This window comes from Oncorhynchus clarkii, chromosome 1 (genome assembly GCF_045791955.1).
Source record: "Oncorhynchus clarkii lewisi isolate Uvic-CL-2024 chromosome 1, UVic_Ocla_1.0, whole genome shotgun sequence".
Taxonomy (NCBI): Eukaryota; Metazoa; Chordata; class Actinopteri; order Salmoniformes; family Salmonidae; genus Oncorhynchus; species Oncorhynchus clarkii.
In genome coordinates this window covers 91,904,423-91,929,824 of record NC_092147.1, presented here as the reverse complement: position 1 = coordinate 91,929,824, position 25,402 = coordinate 91,904,423, and the positions used below count along the sequence as shown (strand labels likewise).

At 44.7% G+C, this 25,402-nt stretch overlaps 1 protein-coding gene across 1 annotated transcript in view; it reads right to left on the bottom strand.

Moving 5' to 3' along the window:
* LOC139411368 (thrombospondin-2-like) overlaps positions 1 to 25,402 on the bottom strand; it is a 71,521-nt gene that overhangs the window by 7,267 nt on the left and 38,852 nt on the right. The window contains 7 exon segments of the mRNA XM_071157690.1: positions 2,691 to 2,831; positions 2,921 to 3,051; positions 3,177 to 3,404; positions 8,218 to 8,452; positions 9,428 to 9,546; positions 19,538 to 19,697; positions 19,765 to 19,872. Of these exon segments, the coding sequence (XP_071013791.1) occupies positions 2,691 to 2,831; positions 2,921 to 3,051; positions 3,177 to 3,404; positions 8,218 to 8,452; positions 9,428 to 9,546; positions 19,538 to 19,697; positions 19,765 to 19,872 (1,122 nt within the window).

The window sequence follows — 25,402 nt, the reverse complement described above, 5'->3', positions numbered from 1 at the left end:
GTGTACCTGCTGTATGGTGTTTCCTGTGTGTACCTGCTGTGTGGTGTTTCCTGTGTGTACCTGCTGTATGGTGTTTCCTGTGTGTACCTGCTGTATGGTGTTTCCTGTCTGTACCTGCTGTGTGGTGTTTCCTGTGTGTACCTGCTGTGTGGTGTTTCCTGTGTGTACCTGCTGTGTGGTATTTGCTGTGTGTACCTGCTGTGGTGCTTCCTGTGTGTACCTGCTGTGTAGTGTTTCTTGTGTGTACCTGCTGCATAGTGTTTCCTGTGTGTACCTGCTGTGTGTACCTGTTGTGTGTTGTTTCCTTTGTGTACCTGCTGTATGTTGTTTCCTGTGTGTACCTGCTTTGTAGTGTTTTCTGTGTGTACCTGCTGTGTGTACCTGCTGTGTGGTGTTTCCTGTGTGTACCTGCTGTGTGTACCTGTTGTGTGTTGTTTCCTTTGTGTACCTGCTGTATGTTGTTTCCTGTGTGTACCTGCTTTGTAGTGTTTCCTGTGTGTACCTGCTGTGTGTACCTGCTGTGTAGTGTTTCCTGTGTGTACCTTCTGTGTGTACCTGCTGTGTGGTGCTTCCTTGTGTACCTGCTGTATAGTGTTTCATGTGTGTACCTGCTGTATAATGTTTCCTGTGTGTACCTGCTGTGTGGTGTTTCCTGTGTGTACCTGCTGTGTGTACCTGCTGCATAGGGTTTCCTGTGTGTACCTGCTGTGTGGTGTTTCCTGTGTGTACCTGCTGTGTGTTGTTTCCTTTGTGTACCTGCTGTATGTTGTTTCCTGTGTGTACCTGCTTTGTAGTGTTTCCTGTGTGTACCTGCTGTGTGTACCTGCTGTATAGTGTTTCTTGTGAGTTCCTGCTGTGTAGTGTTTCCTGTGTGTGCCTTCTGTGTGTACCTGCTGTGTGGTGCTTCCTTGTGTACCTGCTGTATAGTGTTTCCTGTGTGTACCTGCTGTATAATGTTTCCTGTGTGTACCTGCTGTGTGGTGTACCTGCTGTGTGTACCTGCTGTGTGGTGTTTCTTGTGTGTACCTGCTGTGTGGTGTTTCCTGTGTGTACCTGCTGTGTGGTGTTTCCTGTGTGTACCTGCTGTATGGTGTTTCCTGTGTGTACCTGCTGTGTGGTGTTTCCTGTGTGTACCTGCTGTGTGGTGTTTCCTGTATGTACCTGCTGTGTTTACCTGCTGTATAGTGTTTCTTGTGAGTACCTGCTGTGTAGTGTTTCCTGTGTGTGCCTTCTGTTTGTACCTGCTGTGTGGTGCTTCCTTGTGTACCTGCTGTATAGTGTTTCCTGTGTGTACCTGCTGTATAATGTTTCCTGTGTGTACCTGCTGTGTGGTGTTTCTTGTGTGTACCTGCTGTGTGGTGTTTCCTGTGTGTACCTGCTGTGTGGTGTTTCCTGTGTGTACCTGCTGTATGGTGTTTCCTGTGTGTACCTGCTGTGTGGTGTTTCCTGTGTGTACCTGCTGTATGGTGTTTCCTGTGTGTACCTGCTGTGTGGTGTTTCCTGTGTGTACCTGCTGTGTGGTGTTTCCTGTGTGTACCTGCTGTGTGGTGTTTCCTGTGTGTACCTGCTGTGTGGTATTTGCTGTGTGTACCTTCTGTGGTGTTTCCTGTGTGTACCTGCTGTGTAGTGTTTCTTGTGTGTACCTGCTGCATAGTGTTTCCTGTGTGTACCTGCTGTGTGTACCTGTTGTGTGTTGTTTCCTTTGTGTACCTGCTGTATGTTGTTTCCTGTGTGTACCTGCTTTGTAGTGTTTCCTGTGTGTACCTGCTGTGTGTACCTGCTGTGTGGTGTTTCCTGTGTGTACCTGCTGTGTGTACCTGTTGTGTGTTGTTTCCTTTGTGTACCTGCTGTATGTTGTTTCCTGTGTGTACCTGCTTTGTAGTGTTTCCTGTGTGTACCTGCTGTGTGTACCTGCTGTGTGGTGTTTCCTGTGAGTACCTGCTGTGTAGTGTTTCCTGTGTGTACCTTCTGTGTGTACCTGCTTTGTAGTGTTTCCTGTGTGTACCTGCTGTGTGTACCTGCTGTGTGGTGTTTCCTGTGTGTACCTGCTGTGTGTACCTGTTGTGTGTTGTTTCCTTTGTGTACCTGCTGTATGTTGTTTCCTGTGTGTACCTGCTTTGTATTGTTTCCTGTGTGTACCTGCTGTGTGTACCTGCTGTATAGTGTTTCCTGTGTGTACCTGCTGTATAATGTTTCCTGTGTGTACCTGCTGTGTGGTGTTTCCTGTGTGTACCTGCTGTGTGTACCTGCTGCATAGGGTTTCCTGTGTGTACCTGCTGTGTGGTGTTTCCTGTGTGTACCTGTTGTGTGGTGTTTCCTGTGTGTACCTGCTGTGTGTTGTTTCCTTTGTGTACCTGCTGTATGTTGTTTCCTGTGTGTACCTGCTTTGTAGTGTTTCCTGTGTGTACCTGCTGTGTGGTGTTTCCTGTGTGTACCTGCTGTGTGTACCTGCTGTATAATGTTTCCTGTGTGTACCTGCTGTGTGGTGTTTCCTATGTGTACCTGCTGTGTCTACCTTCTGTATTGTGTTTCCTGTGTGTACCTGCTGTGTGGTGTTTCCTGTGTGTACCTGCTGTGTCTACCTTCTGTATTGTGTTTCCTGTGTGTACCTGCTGTATAGTGTTTCCTGTGTGTACCTGCTGTGTGGTGTTTCCTGTGTGTACCTGCTGTGTAGTGTTTCCTGTGTGTACCTGCTGTATGGTGTTTCCTGTGTGCCACAGGGCGTTGCGGAGGGCCTCCCCAGGGCCTGAGCTTGAGTTGACCACTTTGAGAGAGACACCAGCGTTCCCAAATGCCCTGGAAGGACTCTTCTCCCAGTAAGCCTGGCTGACCTGGCAGGGTTAGAGGTTAGAAGTTAGGCCTGGCTGACCGGGCAGGGTTAGAGGTCAGAGGTCAGTGTGTGTGTGTACTCCTGACTGACCTGTTTCCACATGACAACGTAGAACCGTCTGCTGGACTGGAAGGAGAACACAAACCCTACATAGTCATCATCACGGTCTGTGTTCACGTAGAATGTCCCACTGAAGTCTACCGCACGGAACTCATCAAAACCTGAGAACACACACACATTCACAAACGCAGGCACGCACACGCATTCACAAACGCACATGAAAACTACACAAACACCACCCAGATCAGCGTTAATGCGGTCTTAGGTAAGAGGTTAGGGGTCGTACCCAAGGCGATGCCAGGGTCAGAGTTTGCAGTCTGTAGCAGTTCGGTTCCGTGTCCTCGAACCACCCACAGAGGGTCAGACTGAGTGGTCCCCCGAGGGTCCAACAGAACCGTCTGAAACTTCCTGAAGTCTGTAACTCCAATACCACTGTTCTCTGAGCAAACATCTAGTGCATCTGGTATACTGTCATTATCAAAGTCATCCTGACAAGCATCACCACGACCATCATCTAGAGACAGGGAGAGGAGAGAGACAGGGAGAGGAGAGAGACAGGGAGAGGAGAGAGACAGGGAGAGGAGAGAGACAGGGAGAGGAGAGAGGCAGGGAGAGGAGAGAGACAGGGAGAGGAGAGAGACAGGGAGAGGAGAGAGACAGGGAGGAGAGAGAGCGAGAAAGGGAGAGGAGAGAGAGACAAGGAGAGGAGAGAGAGGAGAGAGACAGGGAGGGGAGAGAGAGAGGAGAGAGAGGGAGGGGAGAGAGAGAGGAGAGAGACAGGGAGGAGAGAGAGAGCGAGAGAGAGACAGGGAGAGGAGAAAGAGCGAGAGAGAGACAGGGAGAGGAGAGAGAGCGAGAGAGAGACAGGGAGAGGAGAGAGAGCGAGAGAGAGACAGGGAGAGGAGAGAGAGCGAGAGAGAGACAGGGAGAGGAGAGAGAGCGAGAGAGAGACAGGGAGAGGAGAGAGAGAGCGAGACAGGGAGAGGAGAGAGAGAGCGAGAGCGAGACAGGGAGAGGAGAGAGAGAGCGAGAGCGAGAGAGAGACAGGGAGAGAGAGACAGGGAGAGGAGAGAGACATGGAGAGGAGAGAGAGGAGAGAGAGGGAGAGGGAGAGGAGAGAGAGATAGGGAGAGGAGAGAGTAATATCATTATCAAAGTCATCCTTACAGAGACTGATAACGGTACAAACACACTAATAATGTGGTGTGTGTGTATATGTGTTTGTGTGTATGTGTGTATGTGTATATGTGGTGTGTGTATATATGTGCGTGTTTGTGTGCCAGAGTCACTATTATTTGAGTCACAAGCAAGTTTCAAGTCACAAGGTACGAGTCTCAAGTCAAGTCCCAAGTAGAACGGGTCGAGTCTCGAGTCCAGGCCAAGTCGTGCATTCTAAGAGTAAGTCGAGTCACACATTTTTTCAAGTCGAGTAAAAAAATATATACATGCAATGACTTGTTCAACTACAAGTGGAGACCTTGGGACGAGAAGGTTCTATCTTCAAGTAGAGACCTTGGGATTAGAAGGTTCTATCTACAAGTAGAGACCTTGGGACTAGAAGGTTCTATCCACAAGTGTAGACCATGGGACTAGAAGGTTCTATCCACAAGTGGAGACCATGGGACTAGAAGGTTCTATCCACAAGTGGAGACCATGGGACAAGAAGGTTCTATCCACAAGTGGAGACCATGGGACTAGAAGGTTCTATCCACAAGTGGAGACCTTGGGACTAGAAGATTATATCTACAAGTGGAGACCATGGGACAAGAAGGTTCTATCCACAAGTGGAGACCTTGGGACTAGAAGGTTCTATTTACATAAACCCATTTGAACGTGGTGCTATATGATTATATCTGCAATCCAATCACTGGCCTGAACAAATACAGATGGCAAAGACGTGTTCTGATTGGTCCATCTCCCTCTAAGTATGGTGTAGGCTAATCTAGCCAGCAATAATGGTATGCAAGCAGAAAAACACTACACTGTCAGAAATGTTAAAGTAAATTATATTGTCACATTGTTGTTCAGTGATGACAGTAATTTGTCTGATGATCATAATACATTTCTTAAGAAAGAAGAATTCACTACAAAACAGTTCTGAGATGTGAACACTTTGATGGTCAATATCTAAGAACTATGCAGATAGAACCGTATAGTTAGTCCCAAGGTAACAACATTTTCTATTTTTTGAGGCTACCAGACAGCCCTTTTCATTATCTTGTCTAAAACACATTTTGATTATGTAATAATTTAATTCAACAGTTTCCAATGGAAAGCTTCATAAGTAAAGTATCAATTTCAAGAAATGTTGACATACCAAAAGAGCAGTAGGTCTATGCTAGTAATTGTTGCTTGATGCCAAACTGATGGTGAGCTTTCAAAGCAAACCATGCAAATTCTTGTTGACCAAACAATTTTTGGATCTGCATATTTATGGCAATCCTCTCTCCCTACAATTTTACATTTGCATAGCACCTGATCCTAGCTGTACAGCAAATCAGCAATCTGTTTGGTAACTCAGTGATTACCCAACCTTTTGACCCCCAAAAAGGAGTGGTTCAAAGCTTGCGACCCCGGCACATGCACGCACAGGGAGAATAAGCACAATCCCTGCGCAAATGTAGCCTGTCATTACAGCAATAAACGCTGTTGTATTTTCAAAACATAACATAAAGAAATAAACAGCGTTTTAAAACCAACATTTTGAGCTGAAAGTCATTCATGTTCGCAGTCAATATCAACTGGGGATATCATGTCACATTGTCAGTTCACTGGAGTCCAGAGCAAGCCTAACCCTACCTGTATGGGTTGGGGTTAGGGTTAGAGGGTTGGGGTTAGAGGGTTGGGGTTAGAGGGTTGGGGTTGGGGTTAGGGGATTGGGGTTAGAGGGTTGGGGTTAGAGGGTTGGGGTTAGGGTTAGAGGGTTATGGTTAGAGGGTTGGGTTAGGGTTAGAGGGTTGGGGTTAGGGTTAGAGGGTTGGGGTTAGAGGGTTGGGGTTAGGGTTAGGGTTAGGGTTAGAGGGTTATGGTTAGAGGGTTGGGTTAGGGTTAGAGGGTTGGGGTTAGGGTTAGAGGGTTGGGGTTAGGGTTAGAGGGTTGGGGTTAGAGGGTTGGGGTTAGGGTTAGAGGGTTAGGGTTAGAGGGTTGGGGTTAGGGTTAGAGGGTTGGGGTTAGGGTTAGAGGGTTAGGGTTAGAGGGTTGGGGTTAGGGTTAGAGGGTTGGGGTTAGGGTTAGAGGGTTGGGGTTAGGGTTAGGGCTAGAGGGTTGGGGTTGGTGTTATAGGGTTGGGGTTAGGGTGTTAGAGGGTTGGGGTTAGGGTTGGGGTTAGCCCTAGCATTCATTCACCCAAATATGTTACATCTTCATCCCATAAGTGCTGAAGGTAGTGAGATGTTCCAGCCATCATTAGACATATAGTCAGTCCCACCACTGAGGAATAGAGTTATAACCCAGCCATCTGTAGACATAAAGTCAGTCCCACCACTGAGGAATAGAGTTATAACCCAGCCATCTGTAGACATATAGTCAGTCCCACCACTGAGGTATAGAGTTATAACCCAGCCATCTGTAGACATATAGTCAGTCCCACCACTGAGGAATAGAGTTATAACCCAGCCATCTGTAGACATATAGTCAGTCCCACCACTGAGGAATAGAGTTATAACCCAGCCATCTGTAGACATAGTCAGTCCCACCACTGAGGAATAGAGTTATAACCCAGCCATCTGTAGACATTTAGTCAGTCCCACCACTGAGGAATAGAGTTATAACCCAGCCATCTGTAGACATAGTCAGTCCCACCACTGAGGAATAGAGTTATAACCCAGCCATCTGTAGACATAGTCAGTCCCACCACTGAGGAATAGAGTTATAACCCAGCCATCTGTAGACATAGTCAGTCCCACCACTGAGGAATAGAGTTATAACCCAGCCATCTGTAGACATATAGTCAGTCCCACCACTGAGGAATAGAGTTATAACCCAGCCATCTGTAGACATAGTCAGTCCCACCACTGAGGAATAGAGTTATAACCCAGCCATCTGTAGACATAGTCAGTCCCACCACTGAGGAATAGAGTTATAACCCAGCCATCTGTAGACATAGTCAGTCCCACCACTGAGGAATAGAGTTATAACCCAGCCATCTGTAGACATAGCCAGTCCCACCACTGAGGAATAGAGTTATAACCCAGCCATCTGTAGACATAGTCAGTCCCACCACTGAGGAATAGAGTTATAACCCAGCCATCTGTAGACATAGTCAGTCCCACCACTGAGGAATAGAGTTATAACCCAGCCATCTGTAGACATAGTCAGTCCCACCACTGAGGAATAGAGTTATAACCCAGCCATCTGTAGACATAGTCAGTCCCACCACTGAGGAATAGAGTTATAACCCAGCCATCTGTAGACATAGCCAGTCCCACCACTGAGGAATAGAGTTATAACCCAGCCATCTGTAGACATAGTCAGTCCCACCACTGAGGAATAGAGTTATAACCCAGCCATCTGTAGACATAGTCAGTCCCACCACTGAGGAATAGAGTTATAACCCAGCCATCTGTAGACATATAGTCAGTCCCACCACTGAGGAATAGAGTTATAACCCAGCCATCTGTAGACATAGTCAGTCCCACCACTGAGGAATAGAGTTATAACCCAGCCATCTGTAGACATAGTCAGTCCCACCACTGAGGAATAGAGTTATAACCCAGCCATCTGTAGACATATAGTCAGTCCCACCACTGAGGAATAGAGTTATAACCCAGCCATCTGTAGACATAGTCAGTCCCACCACTGAGGAATAGAGTTATAACCCAGCCATCTGTAGACATAGTCAGTCCCACCACTGAGGAATAGAGTTATAACCCAGCCATCTGTAGACATATAGTCAGTCCCACCACTGAGGAATAGAGTTATAACCCAGCCATCTGTAGACATAGTCAGTCCCACCACTGAGGAATAGAGTTATAACCCAGCCATCTGTAGACATAGCCAGTCCCACCACTGAGGTATAGAGTTATAACCCAAACTAGGTCTCGCTGGAATATGATCATGATCAATTAAATCCCCAGAATTGTTCTGGTAAAGAGAAAAGAAAACAGGGGCTTTCTGGTCACTAATCAGGATATGTGAGCCTGGCTTTGCGCGCCCATGCTGATGTGTGTGTGTGTGTGTGTGTTTAAAACCAGCTGGAGCGGTCTCCAGTTTGAAAGCAGCCGGCACGGTCTCCAGTTTAAATCTAGCTGGCATGGTCTCCAGTTCAGCTCAGCAATCTGAACAAAGTAGTAGGGACCTTTTGTGTGTGTGTGTGCGTGCGTACTGACTGTCTGCGTCTATTTGGTCAGCGTTCGGCACAAGTCGGCAGTTGTCACGGTCATCAGGGATACCATCGTTGTCATCATCATGGTCGCAGGCGTCGCCAATGCCATCCCTGTCATGGTCAACCTGGTTGCTATTGGCAACGTAGCGACAGTTGTCGAGGGAGTTCTGATGACCGTCCTCATCTATATCCTCATTATCATCACAGTGATCACCAACCAGATCACTGTCTGAATCAGTCTACACAAAAACAGACAAACACACCTGGTTAGCAATACTGCAGTCCATAAAGGTCCCTACTACTTTGTTAATATTACTGAGCTGAACTGGAGACCGCGGTGTCTGACTTTAAACTGAAGACCGCGCCAGCTGGATTTAAACTGGAGACCGTGCCAGCTGGATTTAAACTGGAGACCGCAGGGGCTGGCTCTAAATTGGAGAGCGCGCCAGCTGGATTTAAACTGGAGACCGCGCCAGCTGGTTTTAAACTGGAGACCGCGGTGTCTGGCTTTAAACTGGAGACCGCGGTGTCTGGCTTTAAACTGGAGACCACCACAGCTGGATTTGAACTGGAGACCGCGGTGTCTGGCTCTAAATTGGAGAGCGCGCCAGCTGGATTTAAACTGGAGACCGCGCCAGCTGGTTTTAAACTGGAGACCGCGGTGTCTGGCTTTAAACTGGAGACCGCGGTGTCTGGCTTTAAACTGGAGACCACCACAGCTGGATTTGAACTGGAGACCGCGGTGTCTGGCTCTAAATTGGAGACTGCGCCAGCTGGATTTAAACTGGAGACCGCGCCAGCTGGTTTTAAACTGGTGAGCGCGCCAGCTGGTTTTAATCTATAGACCGCGGTGTCTGGTTTTAATCTATAGACCGCGGTGTCTGGTTTTAATCTATAGACCGCGGTGTCTGGTTTTAATCTATAGACCGCGGTGTCTGGTTTTAATCTATAGACCGCGGTGTCTGGTTTTAATCTATAGACCGCGGTGTCTGATTTTAATCTATAGACCACGGTGTCTGGTTTTAATCTATAGACCACGGTGTCTGGTTTTAATCTATAGACCACGGTGTCTGGTTTTAATCTATAGACCACGGTGTCTGGTTTTAATCTATAGACCACGGTGTCTGGTTTTAATCTGTAGACCACGGTGTCTGGTTTTAATCTGTGTGTGTGTGTGTGTGTGTGCATGCGTGAGTGTGTGAGTGCATGCGTACCTGTGTAGGGTTGTGCACGAAAGGACAGTTATCACATTGGTCCCCCACTCCGTCCAGGTCTGTATCTCTCTGCTCAGTGTTATACAGCAGGGGACAGTTATCATGCTCGTTCAGCATTTCTACACAAACACACAGACAAATACACACACACACACATCTACCATGTGAAGGAATGGGTTAGGGTGAGACTAAAGCTACATGAGTAATTTCCTTGTTGTGTATGTCTGTATGCTTTAGGACCGGAAGGGACACACACACACACTAATCAGTTACCAATATATTGTAATCAAATTACAGATAATTTTGAAAAATGACATGAATACTTTTAGAATTACTTTTAATTTCAGAAATAATTTTTGCACAAAAAAAAAATACATTGACACCTTTCTGTTCTCAATGACATTCAATTCAGCTCTGAAAAAAGTTGCAAGTTAAAGTTTGTTCCACCTGAGCGAGTCTGACCACAGGTCACCAATCAGAGACCACTATGATGACACCAAATGATGACCACAGTTCAGACACCACTATGATGACACCTAATGATGACCACCAATCAGAGACCACTATGACGACACCAAATGATGACCACAGGTCAGACACCACTATTGTCACGAACCGGCTCAAAGCCCGTAACAAAAGGGAGACAACGTGGAGATAAGGAGTAACAAAATATATATTTATTAACTAAAGCAACTAAGGAAAATATACAATGGTGTGTGTAATCAGTAATCAGTAGTGTAAGTGAGTGTTTTGCATGCATGACTGTGATAATGCAGGGTTTTGAAAGGTGCTAAAGCAAACAACCAAAAACCACCAAGAAACACAACAAAAAAACTATCAAAGTGTCTGCATGGAGAGAGTCTCCTCCATGAATGGAGAAGTGGTGTATTTATCCTGGGAAACACCTGGGCCCAGGTGTTTCCCATGTAGCTGACGACCCTCCCAACTCCGCCCACCAGCATCCTAATAAGGGAACAACAAAGAGAGAATACGGCAGACAGAGTGGGAGGGTCGTCACATTCCCCCCCATAAGACCTGGGACCAACAAGGACCCCGGAACAAAATACCAACCTCTGAGTTCCAAATTGATACAGCTTCTGCGCCACAAATTGATGAGGGGTTACGTGTTCACACTTACAATTTGCCCCAGCCAACCTCCTCCCCAAACCTCAGCAACCTTCGCACAGGAAGCAACATTTAAGAGGAAAGAAGAAAACAAGACCAGGAGGGAACAGACAGGACAGAGAGAACATGAATATACGAAACAATGGTCAGTCACGTAAACATTTAGGAACAGGGCGCACGAGAGAGCGCATCAGCAATCACGTTTTCAGTCCCCCGGATGTGCCTCACATCGAGATGGAATGATTGTAAAAATAAACACCATCGCATTATCCTCTGGTTTGGACACATCATGGACCTCAAAAAAGTGAGGGGGTTATGGTCGGTGTAGACCACAATAGGTACTACCCCCGACCCGACATACACTTCGAAGTGTTGTAGGGCCCAAATGAGTGCTAGCGCTTCCTTTTCAATAACCGAATAGTTCAACTGATAATCGTTAAACTTTTTGGAAAATAAACTAACAGGCCTCTCAACCCCAGACACATCTGCTTGCAGCAAAACTGCACCTGCCCCCACATGACTAGCATCCACCTGCAAGGTAAATGACAAATCCATGCGAGGAGCAGCCAGCACCAGAGTTGAGGTAAGCAACCTCTTTGCATCTTCAAAAGCGTGTTGACAACGAGTAGACCAAACGTAAACAGCCTTAGCTTTCAGCATATCGGTCAAGGGAGCGACCACAGTAGAGATGTTACTACAAAAACTACGGTAATAACCAATCATGCCCAAGAAACGCATCAGTTCCTTTTTAGTAGTTGGTGATGGAAAAGCATCAATAGCCACCACTTTAGCCCGAACAGGACGCACTTCACCCTGCCCAACCACTTTTCCAAGGTATGTAACGGTTGCCAAACTCACATTTAGCCAGATTGATTGTGAGGCGAGCCGCAGCCAGACGTTCGAACAAGGCTTGAATACGGGACAGATGTTCTTCCCAAGTATCTGCATATATCACTACATCGTCCAAATAAACAGCGCACCCGGTCAGACCAGCGACAACCCTGTTCATAAGTCGCTGAAAAGTCGCAGGTGCATTACGCAGACCGAAACTCATAACCGAATACGAGTACAGACCAAAGGGTGTAATAAAGGCAGAGATTTCACGTGCCCTAGTCGTCAGTGGCACCTGCCAATAGCCTTTTAACAGGTCAAATTTGCTCACAAACTTAGCTGCACCGACTTGATCAACACAGTCCTCCATCCGAGGAAGAGGAAATTAATCTGGCTTAGTGACACTGTTTACCTTACGGTAGTCCGTACAAAATTGGTTTGTTCCATCCGGTTTACTGACCAAGATACAGGGAGAAGCCCAACTGGAGAAAGAAGGCTCTGCTATCTTACTCTCCAGCATGTACTTGACCTCAGCATCCAGACAACGTAGTTTCTCTGAAGAAACTCTATAGAACCGCTGACGAATGGGGTCAGCATCTCCAATGTCAATATCATGTTCTATTAAGTTTGTACGTGTAGGTGTATCAGAAAACAAACCTGGAAATCTCTGAAGCAGACCAACCATCTCTTTCCGCCCATCAACAGGTAGGTGAGTGAGAAGACTGTCTAAGATATCCAGTGTTTCTGAATTTTTCAATCTACCCTGCAATATACAATCGTCAGGACCAGGAACATCTTCCTCCTCATGCACAGATCTAGCACGACAAGAACCCAAGGAAACAACGGTATCAGCCAAAAGAACAGGTTTAGCGTCCTCTGTAGAATCCCACTGTTCAGTCTCAGAGGAACATGCATAATAGGGTTTTAACAGATTTACATGGCACAGCTGGTGTGCTTTCCTCCGTTCTGGAGTGGCCGCTACATAATTTTGCTCAGTGTACTGGCGCACCACTGTATATGGACCTTGAAACTTGTCTTGAAAAGGAGAACCAACAATTGGCAGCAGAGCAAGAACCTGGTCACCCGGACTAAAGTGACGAGGCTCAACTCGGCGATCAAATATGCCCTTTATCCTCTCCTGTGAAGATAACTTCTCTTTAGCCATTTCACCAGCGGCATACAGCCATCGCCGGAAATCACACACATACGATAACAGGGACTGAGGAGGCTCGGGAGACTTCCAGTCATCTTGGAGAACAGATAAAAGTCCACGCACCCTATTTCCAAACACAAGGTCATTTGGACTGAAACCCATGCTCTCCTGTGAAACCTCCCTAGCGGCTAACAGTAACCAAGGCAACCCCTCCTCCCAATCCTTATCCATCTCAGTACAATAAGCTCTCAACAAAGACTTAAGAGTTTGATGGAAACGTTCCAGTGCTCCTTGACTTTGCGTGTGATAGGCGCTAGACAAATTGTGTTTAATATGGAGCTGTTGAAGAACCTGACTAAACAGATTAGAGGTGAAATTAGATCCTTGATCACTCTGAATGACCTTAGGGATTCCAAACAATGAGAGAAACTGAGTCAAAGCTTTTAACACAGATTTAGTTGTGATAGATCGGCGAGGATAGGCAGCAGGAGACCTAGTGGTCTGACACATCACAGTGAACAGGTAACTGCTACCCTTTTTAGAACGAGGCAGAGGACCCACACAGTCAATAATCAGATACTCAAAAGGTTGGCTGAGTACAGGAATAGGAAACAATGGTACCGGTTTAATAGCTTGATTAGGCTTACCAGTTAATTGACAGGTGTGACAAGTTTTGATAAAATCAGAAAAATCCCTCTTTAATCTAGGCCAAAATAAATGTCTTAAAATGCGATTGTAGGTTTTCCTCACCCCCATATGTCCAGCAACGTCGCTGTGGGACGTTTCCAACACCAACTCACGAAGCTTAACTGGTACAACAACCTGACTAATTGCCTCCCCCAGAAAACAACTATCATGAGACACCCACTTTCTCATAAGGACATCCTCATGGGCGACATCTCCCAACTGTTCTACAGGCACAATTTGGTCACGCAACTCTTCTAACGTGGGGTCATCCCGTTGCGCATTAATTAGATCTGAGCGGGTTACAGATAACGGAATAACAGGGAAAACAGTGACATACTTTGTATTATTATCATTAGTCGGCGCAGTGACCAGTTCGCCACGGCTCATAGAACGTGTCACTGCACACGCAGAGAACACTCTCAACAAACTCTGTACACTCTCATCAGGAATCCCAACAAATGACGGCTTAGTGGAAACCACTCGAGATGGAAACACGACAGGCCATACACACTCACCAGCCAAGTTATTCCCAAGGATAACGTCGATACCCTCAATAGGCAACGAAGGACGCACCCCCACAACAACTTCACCAGCCCACAATCCAACATCAGTTTATGCAATGGAACTGACAGAGTGTTCAAACCTATTCCCCTAATTAGAACACTATTCCCCGAATCAGTCTTAGCAGAAAAGGGTAACACAGATTCCAACACAAATGATTCAGAGGCACCTGTGTCTCTCAGGATCTTCACTGGCACTAGGTCTTTACTTCCTAACATAGACACAAAACCTTCCGTAATGAAAGATAAATAGTCTGGATCAATATGGACTTTCACATTCTCCTGGGCCTGAAGAAATGAGTCATGAGTGAACTGATGTGGAACAGGTGCAGCTAACGCGGTAGGCTTGGATTTAGTGTAAGCACCCTTTGACCTGAGAAGTGGACATTCGTTTTTCCAATGACCTGAACCTTTTTATTTTTATTTTTATTTCACCTTTATTTAACCAGGTAGGCTAGTTGAGAACAAGTTCTCATTTGCAACTGCGACCTGGCCAAGATAAGGCATAGCAGTGTGAACAGACAACACAGAGTTACACATGGAGTAAACAATTAACAAGTCAATAACACAGTAGAAAAAAGGGGAGTCTATATATACATTGTGTGCAAAAGGCATGAGAAGGTAGGCAAATAATTACAATTATGCAGATTAACACTGGAGTGATAAATGATCAGATGGTTATGTACAGGTAGAGATATTGGTGTGCAAAAGAGCAGAAAAATAAATAAATAAAAACAGTATGGGGATGAGGTAGGTGAAAAATGGGTGGGCTATTTACCAATAGACTATGTACAGCTGCAGCGATCGGTTAGCTGCTCAGATAGCAGATGTTTGAAGTTGGTGAGGGAGATAAAAGTCTCCAACTTCAGCGATTTTTGCAATTCGTTCCAGTCACAGGCAGCAGAGAACTGGAACGAAAGGCGGCCAAATGAGGTGTTGGCTTTAGGGATGATCAGTGAGATACACCTGCTGGAGCGCGTGCTACGGATGGGTGTTGCCATCGTAACCAGTGAACTGAGATAAGGCGGAGCTTTACCTAGCATGGACTTGTAGATGACCTGGAGCCAGTGGGTCTGGCGACGAATATGTAGCGAGGGCCAGCCGACTAGAGCATACAAGTCGCAGTGGTGGGTGGTATAAGGTGCTTTAGTGACAAAACGGATGGCACTGTGATAAACTGCATCCAGTTTGCTGAGTAGAGTGTTGGAAGCAATTTTGTAGATGACATCGCCGAAGTCGAGGATCGGTAGGATAGTCAGTTTTACTAGGGTAAGTTTGGCGGCGTGAGTGAAGGAGGCTTTGTTGCGGAATAGAAAGCCGACTCTTGATTTGATTTTCGATTGGAGATGTTTGATATGGGTCTGGAAGGAGAGTTTAGAGTCTAGCCAGACACCTAGGTACTTATAGATGTCCACATATTCAAGGTCGGAACCATCCAGGGTGGTGATGCTGGTCAGGCGTGCGGGTGCAGGCAGCGAACGGTTGAAAAGCATGCATTTGGTTTTACTAGCGTTTAAGAACAGTTGGAGGCCACGGAAGGAGTGCTGTATGGCATTGAAGCTCGTTTGGAGGTTAGATAGCACAGTGTCCAAGGACGGGCCGGAAGTATATAGAATGGTGTCGTCTGCGTAGAGGTGGATCAGGGAATCGCCCGCAGCATGAGAAACATCATTGATATATACAGAGAAAAGAGTCGGCCCGAGAATTGAACCCTGTGGCACCCCCATAGAGACTGCCAGAGGACCGGACAGCATGCCCTCCGATTTGACACACTGAACTCTGTCTGCAAAGTAATTGGTGAACCAGCCTTGACAGTAGTGACACGCCTGCCCAAAGTCAGCTTTACCATGGGAGTCAGGCTCAACCCTAGTTGAATAGAACTCTGCCCGTGAACCAAAGTATCTCGGTGAGCAAAGCCCAAATCTATCCGAACGCCCCCACTCTTTCCGAATACGGTGCTCTGCAAAGACACTTTTGTGAGTCAACACATACTCGTCCGCCAAAACCGCAGCTTCAGCGACATTCTTTACTTTCTGTTCGTTAATATACGTGGCAATACGATCAGGAATTGTGTCCTTAAATTGCTCTAACATAATCAGATCACACAGCCCTTGGAAAGTCACAACTGCAGAGGCGGAACACCAGCGATTAAACTGTAAAGATAATTGTCGCGCAATCTCAACATGAGTCTGCTTATCATCCCTTTTTAAAGTTCTAAATCGTTGGCGGTAAGCCTCAGGGACCAATTCATAAATCTGCAACACAGCTGTTTTGACTTTATCATAATTGGCACTGTCGTGTACACTAAGAGCTGAATATGCTTCCTGCGCTTTACCAGTCAGCACACACTGCAACATTAAAGTGCGGTCAGAATCAGGCCAACTCCTAGCGTCAGCAACACGCTCAAACAACGAAAAGAATGTCTCGGGATCCCTTTCATTAAACTGAGGCAATAACCGTAAGTTCCCAACAATATCAAATGTCTCTGGGGCACGACCAAAAGAGGAACTACCCCTAGGTAAATCTGGATCACCTTCCCAAAACAAACTCTCCCCTGAGATCTTTCCTTCCCTAACCAACTCTATACGTTCTTGTTGCAACTTGATTTTAGCACGCTCCATATCTTGTTTAAATGCCAATTCCTTTTCATACTTTACACGATCATGCTCTAGCTTCTCGCGATCATGCTCTAGCTTCTCACGATCATGCTCTAGCTTCTCGCGATCATGCTCTAGCTTCTCACGATCATTTTGCCGATCATGCTCTCTCTTCTCACGATCATTTTGCCGATCAAGCTCTCTCTTCTCACGATCATTTTGCCGATCATGCTCTCTCTTCTCACGATCATGCTCCAGCTGTAACAGAAGCAGTTCTTTCTGCTGTTCAAAAAGAAGGCTACTAGGACTAACCGATGGAATGGCCATTGTAACGTTATGGGGAGACGACAAATTCTGGCCCAGTGGTAACTTCAAGAATACCACTCTCCATCAGATTGGCCTTCAATATCAACCTAATAGAATTCTTTAGACGTTTATCACTAATCTCAACCTTGTAGTGTTCAGCGACCTTCAACAGCTGTTCTTTAGTACCTAAATCTAACAAATCCTCCGATGGAAAGCGAATTAATTCATCTATATAAGACGCCATAGTTACAAAAAAAAATAAAAAATCTCGCTCTTCCCCTCTGCTGAGCACACCAGACCACAACCCGAGAATTGACAATCACCCTGAGCACCACAGAAGAGAGATGAGATACGGAGCTTCCCCAAAACCTACAATAACTCAACCCTAGTCTTCGTGCGGATTTACGGTGGGAATTTATGCACTGTAGCCCGCTGGCAAGGAAAAACTCCCCAGCATGCTGGCAAATTCCACCAAGCCACGGATGTGCCCCCGAGACAACTGCTCAGTCCACAGACACCACACAAAAATAACAAACATTAACCATGCCCAACATATTCCCAAAAAAATGAAACATGTCGCTAAGCCTATCAGGGGAAAAAGGCTATAGCTCCAGGTAGCAAGTTCCACTACCCTACCCAAATCTCCCACTGAGGTACACAGCCGATTACTCATCTCAGACTGATGTCCCAACAGAAAGTAGAACAAACGTTTCCAGGCTAGGCAGGGCCTGGAAACTAACCATTATACTCTCTCCAACGCAGCACACAACCCAAACAAAGGCAACCAATACTGGGCCTATCAAACTCAAACATAATATGCAAACCAAACACGTACCTCCACGGTCTCCCAAACCAATAGTTCAAATATCCCGGATGAGCCCCCACTTGTCACGAACCGGCTCAAAGCCCGTAACAAAAGGGAGACAACGTGGAGATAAGGAGTAACAAAATATATATTTATTAACTAAAGCAACTAAGGAAAATATACAATGGTGTGTGTAATCAGTAATCAGTAGTGTAAGTGAGTGTTTTCCATGCATGAATGTGATAATGCAGGGTTTTGAAAGGTGCTAAAGCAAACAACCAAAAACCACCAAGAAACACAACAAAAAAAACTATCAAATTGTCTGCATGGAGAGAGTCTCCTCCATGAATGGGGAAGTGGTGTATTTATCCTGGGAAACACCTGGGCCCAGGTGTTTCCCATGTAGCTGACGACCCTCCCAACTCCGCCCACCAGCATCCTAATAAGGGAACAACAAAGAGAGAATACGGCAGACAGAGTGGGAGGGTCGTCACACTATGATGACACCAAATGATGACCACCAATCAGAGACCACTATGATGACTCCAAATGATGACCACAGCTCAGACACCACTATGATGACACCAAATGATGACCACCAATCAGAGACCACTATGATGACACCAAATGATGACCACAGCTCAGACACCACTATGATGACACCAAATGATGACCACCAATCAGAGACCACTATGATGACACCAAATTATGACCACAGGTCACACACCACTGTGATGACACCAAATGATGACCACCAATCAGAGACCATTATGATGACACTAAATGATGACCACAGGTCAGACACCACTGTGATGACACCAAATGATGACCACCAATCAGAGACCATTATGATGACACCAAATGATGACCACAGGTCAGACACCACTGTGATGACACCAAATGATGACCACCAATCAGAGACCACTATGATGACACCAAATGCATTTGATGGATGCTTTGTGTCTTCATCTACTCCTGTTAAGGGGAAAGTATCCAAAGGTAACTGAAAGTAATAAGATTAAGTTTAGTGAGGTTGGGTAATCTAAAGTTATTTTACAGATGACAATTTTGGACTGGTAACTTCTAACAAATAACATTTAGAAAGTAACCTACCCAGCCCTGCACACACACACACACACACACACACACACACACACACACACACACACACACACACACACACACACACACACACAGCTGACAACCCTCCCAACTCCGCCCACCAGCATCCTAATAAGGGAACAACAAAGAGAGAATACGGCAGACAGAGTGGGAGGGTCGTCACACTATGATGACACCAAATGATGACCACCAATCAGAGACCACTATGATGACTCCAAATGATGACCACAGCTCAGACACCACTATGATGACACCAAATGATGACCACCAATCAGAGACCACTATGATGACACCAAATGATGACCACAGCTCAGACACCACTATGATGACACCAAATGATGACCACCAATCAGAGACCACTATGATGACACCAAATTATGACCACAGGTCACACACCACTGTGATGACACCAAATGATGACCACCAATCAGAGACCATTATGATGACACTAAATGATGACCACAGGTCAGACACCACTGTGATGACACCAAATGATGACCACCAATCAGAGACCATTATGATGACACCAAATGATGACCACAGGTCAGACACCACTGTGATGACACCAAATGATGACCACCAATCAGAGACCACTATGATGACACCAAATGCATTTGATGGATGCTTTGTGTCTTCATCTACTCCTGTTAAGGGGAAAGTATCCAAAGGTAACTGAAAGTAATAAGATTAAGTTTAGTGAGGTTGGGTAATCTAAAGTTATTTTACAGATGACAATTTTGGACTGGTAACTTCTAACAAATAACATTTAGAAAGTAACCTACCCAGCCCTGCACACACACACACACACACACACACACACACACACACACACACACACACACACACACACACACACACACACACACACACACACACACAAACACACACACACACACACACACACAAACACAAACACAAACAAACCGTCTCCATCCATGTCGATACTGCAGGCGTCTCCCTCTCCGTTGCTGTCTGTATCAGTCTGTAAAGGGTTGGGGGTGAAGGGACAGTTATCACAGCGGTCTCCAACTCCATCTCTGTCAGAGTCAAACTGATGGGGGTTGTAGTGTCCAGGGCAGTTATCCTAGGGAGCATACACACAATGGAATAAACACACACACAGAAACACACACACAAAGCTTCACCCTCACCCTCTCATCTAAGACATCGTCGTTGTCGTCATCAGGGTCACAGGCATCTCCAAGGCGATCATTGTCAAGGTCTTCCTGTCCGGAGTTTGGCAGGGCGGGGCAGTTATCCTGTCAGTCAATCACAATACAGCTCAGTTATTATATATTCAATCAAATCAATCAAATGTTATTGTAGGGGTTCTGGGCTTGACTAATTGTTCCATAACCTGTCTATTTTACATGGCCGTGAGTAGCAGTGAGCCCAGCATGGTGTTAGACACACGTACAGCGCCTTGCAAAAGTATTCACCCCCCTTGATATTTTTCCTATTTTGTTGCCTTACAACCTGGAATTAAAATGGATTTTGGGGAGGTTTGTATCATTTGATTTACACCTGCCGACCACTTTGAAGATGCAAAATATTTATCATTTCTTGTTGGGAAAATGATGATTAAATGACTGAACAAATCATTTAAAATGGAACTGTAACTAAGTAAAACTTATACTCTGTTTTATTATATCTGATTAACAATATGAGTTCATAAGAAGGGATTGTGTGACACGGAGTAATTAAAGTTAATGAACACCATTCCAACTAGGAAGAAACTAATGGGTTGGGGACTGTGTAAACAAATGAGGTCGTTAACCTAACGTTGAACCTACAGAAACTTAGCTCTGGGGTTTTTAGATAAGTCAGTGAGTGCATTCCTAGGTTTTCTGTTAATTAAAACTGTCAGCTCAGTGGTGATCGATAATGTTGAGGGGTCAAAAGTTACCTGGGAGTGTGTTAGTAAGTTAGAATGAACTTTTCACCTCACTTTGTCCCGGTCGAGAGGAGGGGATTCTGTTAAAGCAATGAAATGACGTCATGATCTGTATATAAACTGTTGCTCGTGATTAAGTGGGAGCGCGCTCCGAGAATAAATTCTGTTACCTATTATTGAAAGACTGGTCTGCGTCTATTTTATGCAAACAAGAATCTTAGAAATTCTCATAAAATAGATTAAGGGTTTTCAATTGATGAAAGCACATTGGCATAATTAAATTACACTAACAGCCATCAATCATTCCTTCAATTCTGACCAGTTTCCCAGTCCCTGCCGATGAAAAACACCCCCACAGCATGATGCTGGCACTACCATGCTTCACTGTGGGGATGGTATTCTCGGGGCGATGAGAGGTGTTGGGTTTGCCCCAGACATAGCGTTTTCCTTGATGGCCCAAAAAGCTCAATTTTAGTCTCACCTGACGTGAGTACCTTCTTCCATTGTTTGGGGAGTCTCCCACGTGCCTTTTGGCGAACACCAAATGTGTTTGCTTATTTTTTTCTTTAAACAATGGCTTTTTTCTGGACACTCTTCTGTAAAGCCCAGCTCTGTGGAGTGTACGGCTTAAAGTAGTCCTACGGACAGATACTCCAGTCTCCGCTGTGGAGCTTTGCAGATCCATCAGGGTTATCTTTGGTCTCTTTGTTGCCTCTCTGTTTAATGCCCGCCCTCCTTGCCTGGTCCGTGAGTTTTGGAGGACGGCCCTCTCTTGGCAGGTTTGTTGTTGTGCCATATTCTTTCCTTTCTTTAATAATGGATTTAATGGTGCTCAGTGGGATGTTCAAAGTTTCAGATATGTTTTTATACCCCAACCCTGATATGTACATCTCCACAACTTTGTCCCTGACCTGTCTGGAGAGCTCCTTGGTCTTCATGGTGTCGCTTGCTTGGTGGTGCCCCTTGCTTAGTGGTGTTGCAGACTCTGGGGCATTTCAGAACAGGTGTATATATACTGAGATCATGTGACAGTTAGATTGCACACAGGTGGACATTATTTAACTAGTTATGTGACATCTGAAGGTATTTGGTTGCACCAGATTTTATTTAGGGGCTTCATAGCAAAGGGGGTGAATACATATGTAAAGGGGGTGAATACATATGTAAAGGGGGTGAATACATATGTAAAGGGGGTGAATACATATGTAAAGGGGGTGAATACATATGTAAAGGGGGTGAATACATATGTAAAGGGGGTGAATACATATGTAAAGGGGGTGAATACATATGTAAAGGGGGTGAATACATATGTAAAGGGGGTGAATACATATGTAAAGGGGGTGAATACATATGTAAAGGGGGTGAATACATATGTAAAGGGGGTGAATACATATGTAAAGGGGGTGAATACATATGTAAAGGGGGTGAATACATATGTAAAGGGGGTGAAAACATATGTAAAGGGGGTGAATACATATGTAAAGGGGGTGAATACATATGTAAAGGGGGTGAATACATATGTAAAGGGGGTGAATACATATGTAAAGGGGGTGAATACATATGTAAAGGGGGTGAATACATATGTAAAGGGGGTGAATACATATGTAAAGGGGGTGAATACATATGTAAAGGGGGTGAATACATATGTAAAGGGGGTGAATACATATGTAAAGGGGGTGAATACATATGTAAAGGGGGTGAATACATATGTAAAGGGGGTGAATACATATGTAAAGGGGGTGAAAACATATGTAAAGGGGGTGAATACATATGTAAAGGGGGTGAATACATATGTAAAGGGGGTGAATACATATGTAAAGGGGGTGAATACATATGTAAAGGGGGTGAATACATATGTAAAGGGGGTGAATACATATGTAAAGGGGGTGAATACATATGTAAAGGGGGTGAATACATAGGTAAAGGGGGTGAATACATAGGTAAAGGGGGTGAATACATATGTAAAGGGGGTGAATACATATGTAAAGGGGGTGAATACATATGTAAAGGGGGTGAATACATATGTAAAGGGGGTGAATACATATGTAAAGGGGGTGAATACATATGTAAAGGGGGTGAATACATATGTAAAGGGGGTGAATACATATGTAAAGGGGGTGAAAACATATGTAAAGGGGGTGAATACATATGTAAAGGGGGTGAATACATATGTAAAGGGGGTGAATACATATGTAAAGGGGGTGAATACATATGTAAAGGGGGTGAATACATATGTAAAGGGGGTGAATACATATGTAAAGGGGGTGAATACATATGTAAAGGGGGTGAAAACATATGTAAAGGGGGTGAATACATATGTAAAGGGGGTGAATACATATGTAAAGGGGGTGAATACATATGTAAAGGGGGTGAATACATATGTAAAGGGGGTGAATACATATGTAAAGGGGGTGAATACATATGTAAAGGGGGTGAATACATATGTAAAGGGGGTGAATACATATGTAAAGGGGGTGAATACATATGTAAAGGGGGTGAATACATATGTAAAGGGGGTGAATACATATGTAAAGGGGGTGAATACATATGTAAAGGGGGTGAATACATATGTAAAGGGGGTGAATACATATGTAAAGGGGGTGAATACATATGTAAAGGGGGTGAATACATATGTAAAGGGGGTGAATACATATGTAAAGGGGGTGAATACATATGTAAAGGGGGTGAATACATATGTAAAGGGGGTGAATACATATGTAAAGGGGGTGAATACATATGTAAAGGGGGTGAATAGATATGTAAAGGGGGTGAAAACATATGTAAAGGGGGTGAATACATATGTAAAGGGGGTGAAAACATATGTAAAGGGGGTGAATACATATGTAAAGGGGGTGAATACATATGTAAAGGGGGTGAATACATATGTAAAGGGGGTGAATACATATGTAAAGGGGGTGAATACATATGTAAAGGGGGTGAATACATATGTAAAGGGGGTGAATACATATGTAAAGGGGGTGAATACATATGTAAAGGGGGTGAATACATATGTAAAGGGGGTGAATACATATGTAAAGGGGGTGAATACATATGTAAAGGGGGTGAATACATATGTAAAGGGGGTGAATACATATGTAAAGGGGGTAAAGGGGGTGAATACATATGTAAAGGGGGTGAATACATATGTAAAGGGGGTGAATACATATGTAAAGGGGGTGAATACATATGTAAAGGGGGTGAACACATATGTAAAGGGGGTGAATACATATGTAAAGGGGGTGAATACATATGTAAAGGGGGTGAATACATATGTAAAGGGGGTGAATACATATGTAAAGGGGGTGAATACATATGTAAAGGGGGTGAATACATATGTAAAGGGGGTGAATACATATGTAAAGGGGGTGAATACATATGTAAAGGGGGTGAATACATATGTAAAGGGGGTGAATACATAGGTAAAGGGGGTGAATACATATGTAAAGGGGGTGAATACATATGTAAAGGGGGTGAATACATATGTAAAGGGGGTGAATACATATGTAAAGGGGGTGAATACATATGTAAAGGGGGTGAATACATATGTAAAGGGGGTGAATACATATGTAAAGGGGGTGAATACATATGTAAAGGGGGTGAATACATATGTAAAGGGGGTGAATACATATGTAAAGGGGGTGAATACATATGTAAAGGGGGTGAATACATATGTAAAGGGGGTGAATACATATGTAAAGGGGGTGAATACATATGTAAAGGGGGTGAATACATATGTAAAGGGGGTGAATACATATGTAAAGGGGGTGAATACATATGTAAAGGGGGTAAAGGGGGTGAATACATATGTAAAGGGGGTGAATACATATATGAATACATAAAGGGGGTGAATACATATGTAAAGGGGGTGAATACATATGTAAAGGGGGTGAACACATATGTAAAGGGGGTGAATACATATGTAAAGGGGGTGAATACATATGTAAAGGGGGTGAATACATATGTAAAGGGGGTGAATACATATGTAAAGGGGGTGAATACATATGTAAAGGGGGTGAATACATATGTAAAGGGGGTGAATACATATGTAAAGGGGGTGAATACATAGGTAAAGGGGGTGAATACATATGTAAAGGGGGTGAATACATATGTAAAGGGGGTGAATACATATGTAAAGGGGGTGAATACATATGTAAAGGGGGTGAATACATATGTAAAGGGGGTGAATACATATGTAAAGGGGGTGAATACATATGTAAAGGGGGTGAATACATATGTAAAGGGGGTGAATACATATGTAAAGGGGGTGAATACATATGTAAAGGGGGTGAATACATATGTAAAGGGGGTGAATACATATGTAAAGGGGGTGAATACATATGTAAAGGGGGTGAATACATATGTAAAGGGGGTGAATACATATGTAAAGGGGGTGAATACATATGTAAAGGGGGTGAAAACATATGTAAAGGGGGTGAATACATATGTAAAGGGGGTGAATACATATGTAAAGGGGGTGAATACATATGTAAAGGGGGTGAAAACATATGCACGCACCACTTTTTCATTTTTTTTTGTTGACATTTTGGAAACAAGTCATTTTTTTCACTTCACCATTTTGGACTATTTTGTGTAGGTCCATTCCATGAAATCCAAATACATTTAAATTACAGGTTGTAATGCAACAACATAGTAAAAATGGCAAGGGGGTGAATACTTTTGCAAGGCACTGTACCTAGGAGACAGCTAACCCTGGTTCATGGATAGCTGGGAGACAGCTAACCATGGTCCAGGGATAGCTAGGAGACAGCTAACCATGGTCCAGGGATAGCTAGGAGACAGCTAGCTGCGGTCCAGGGATGGCTAGGAGACAGCTAACCACGGTCCAGGGATAGCTAGGAGACAGCTAACCATGGTCCAGGGATAGCTAGGAGACA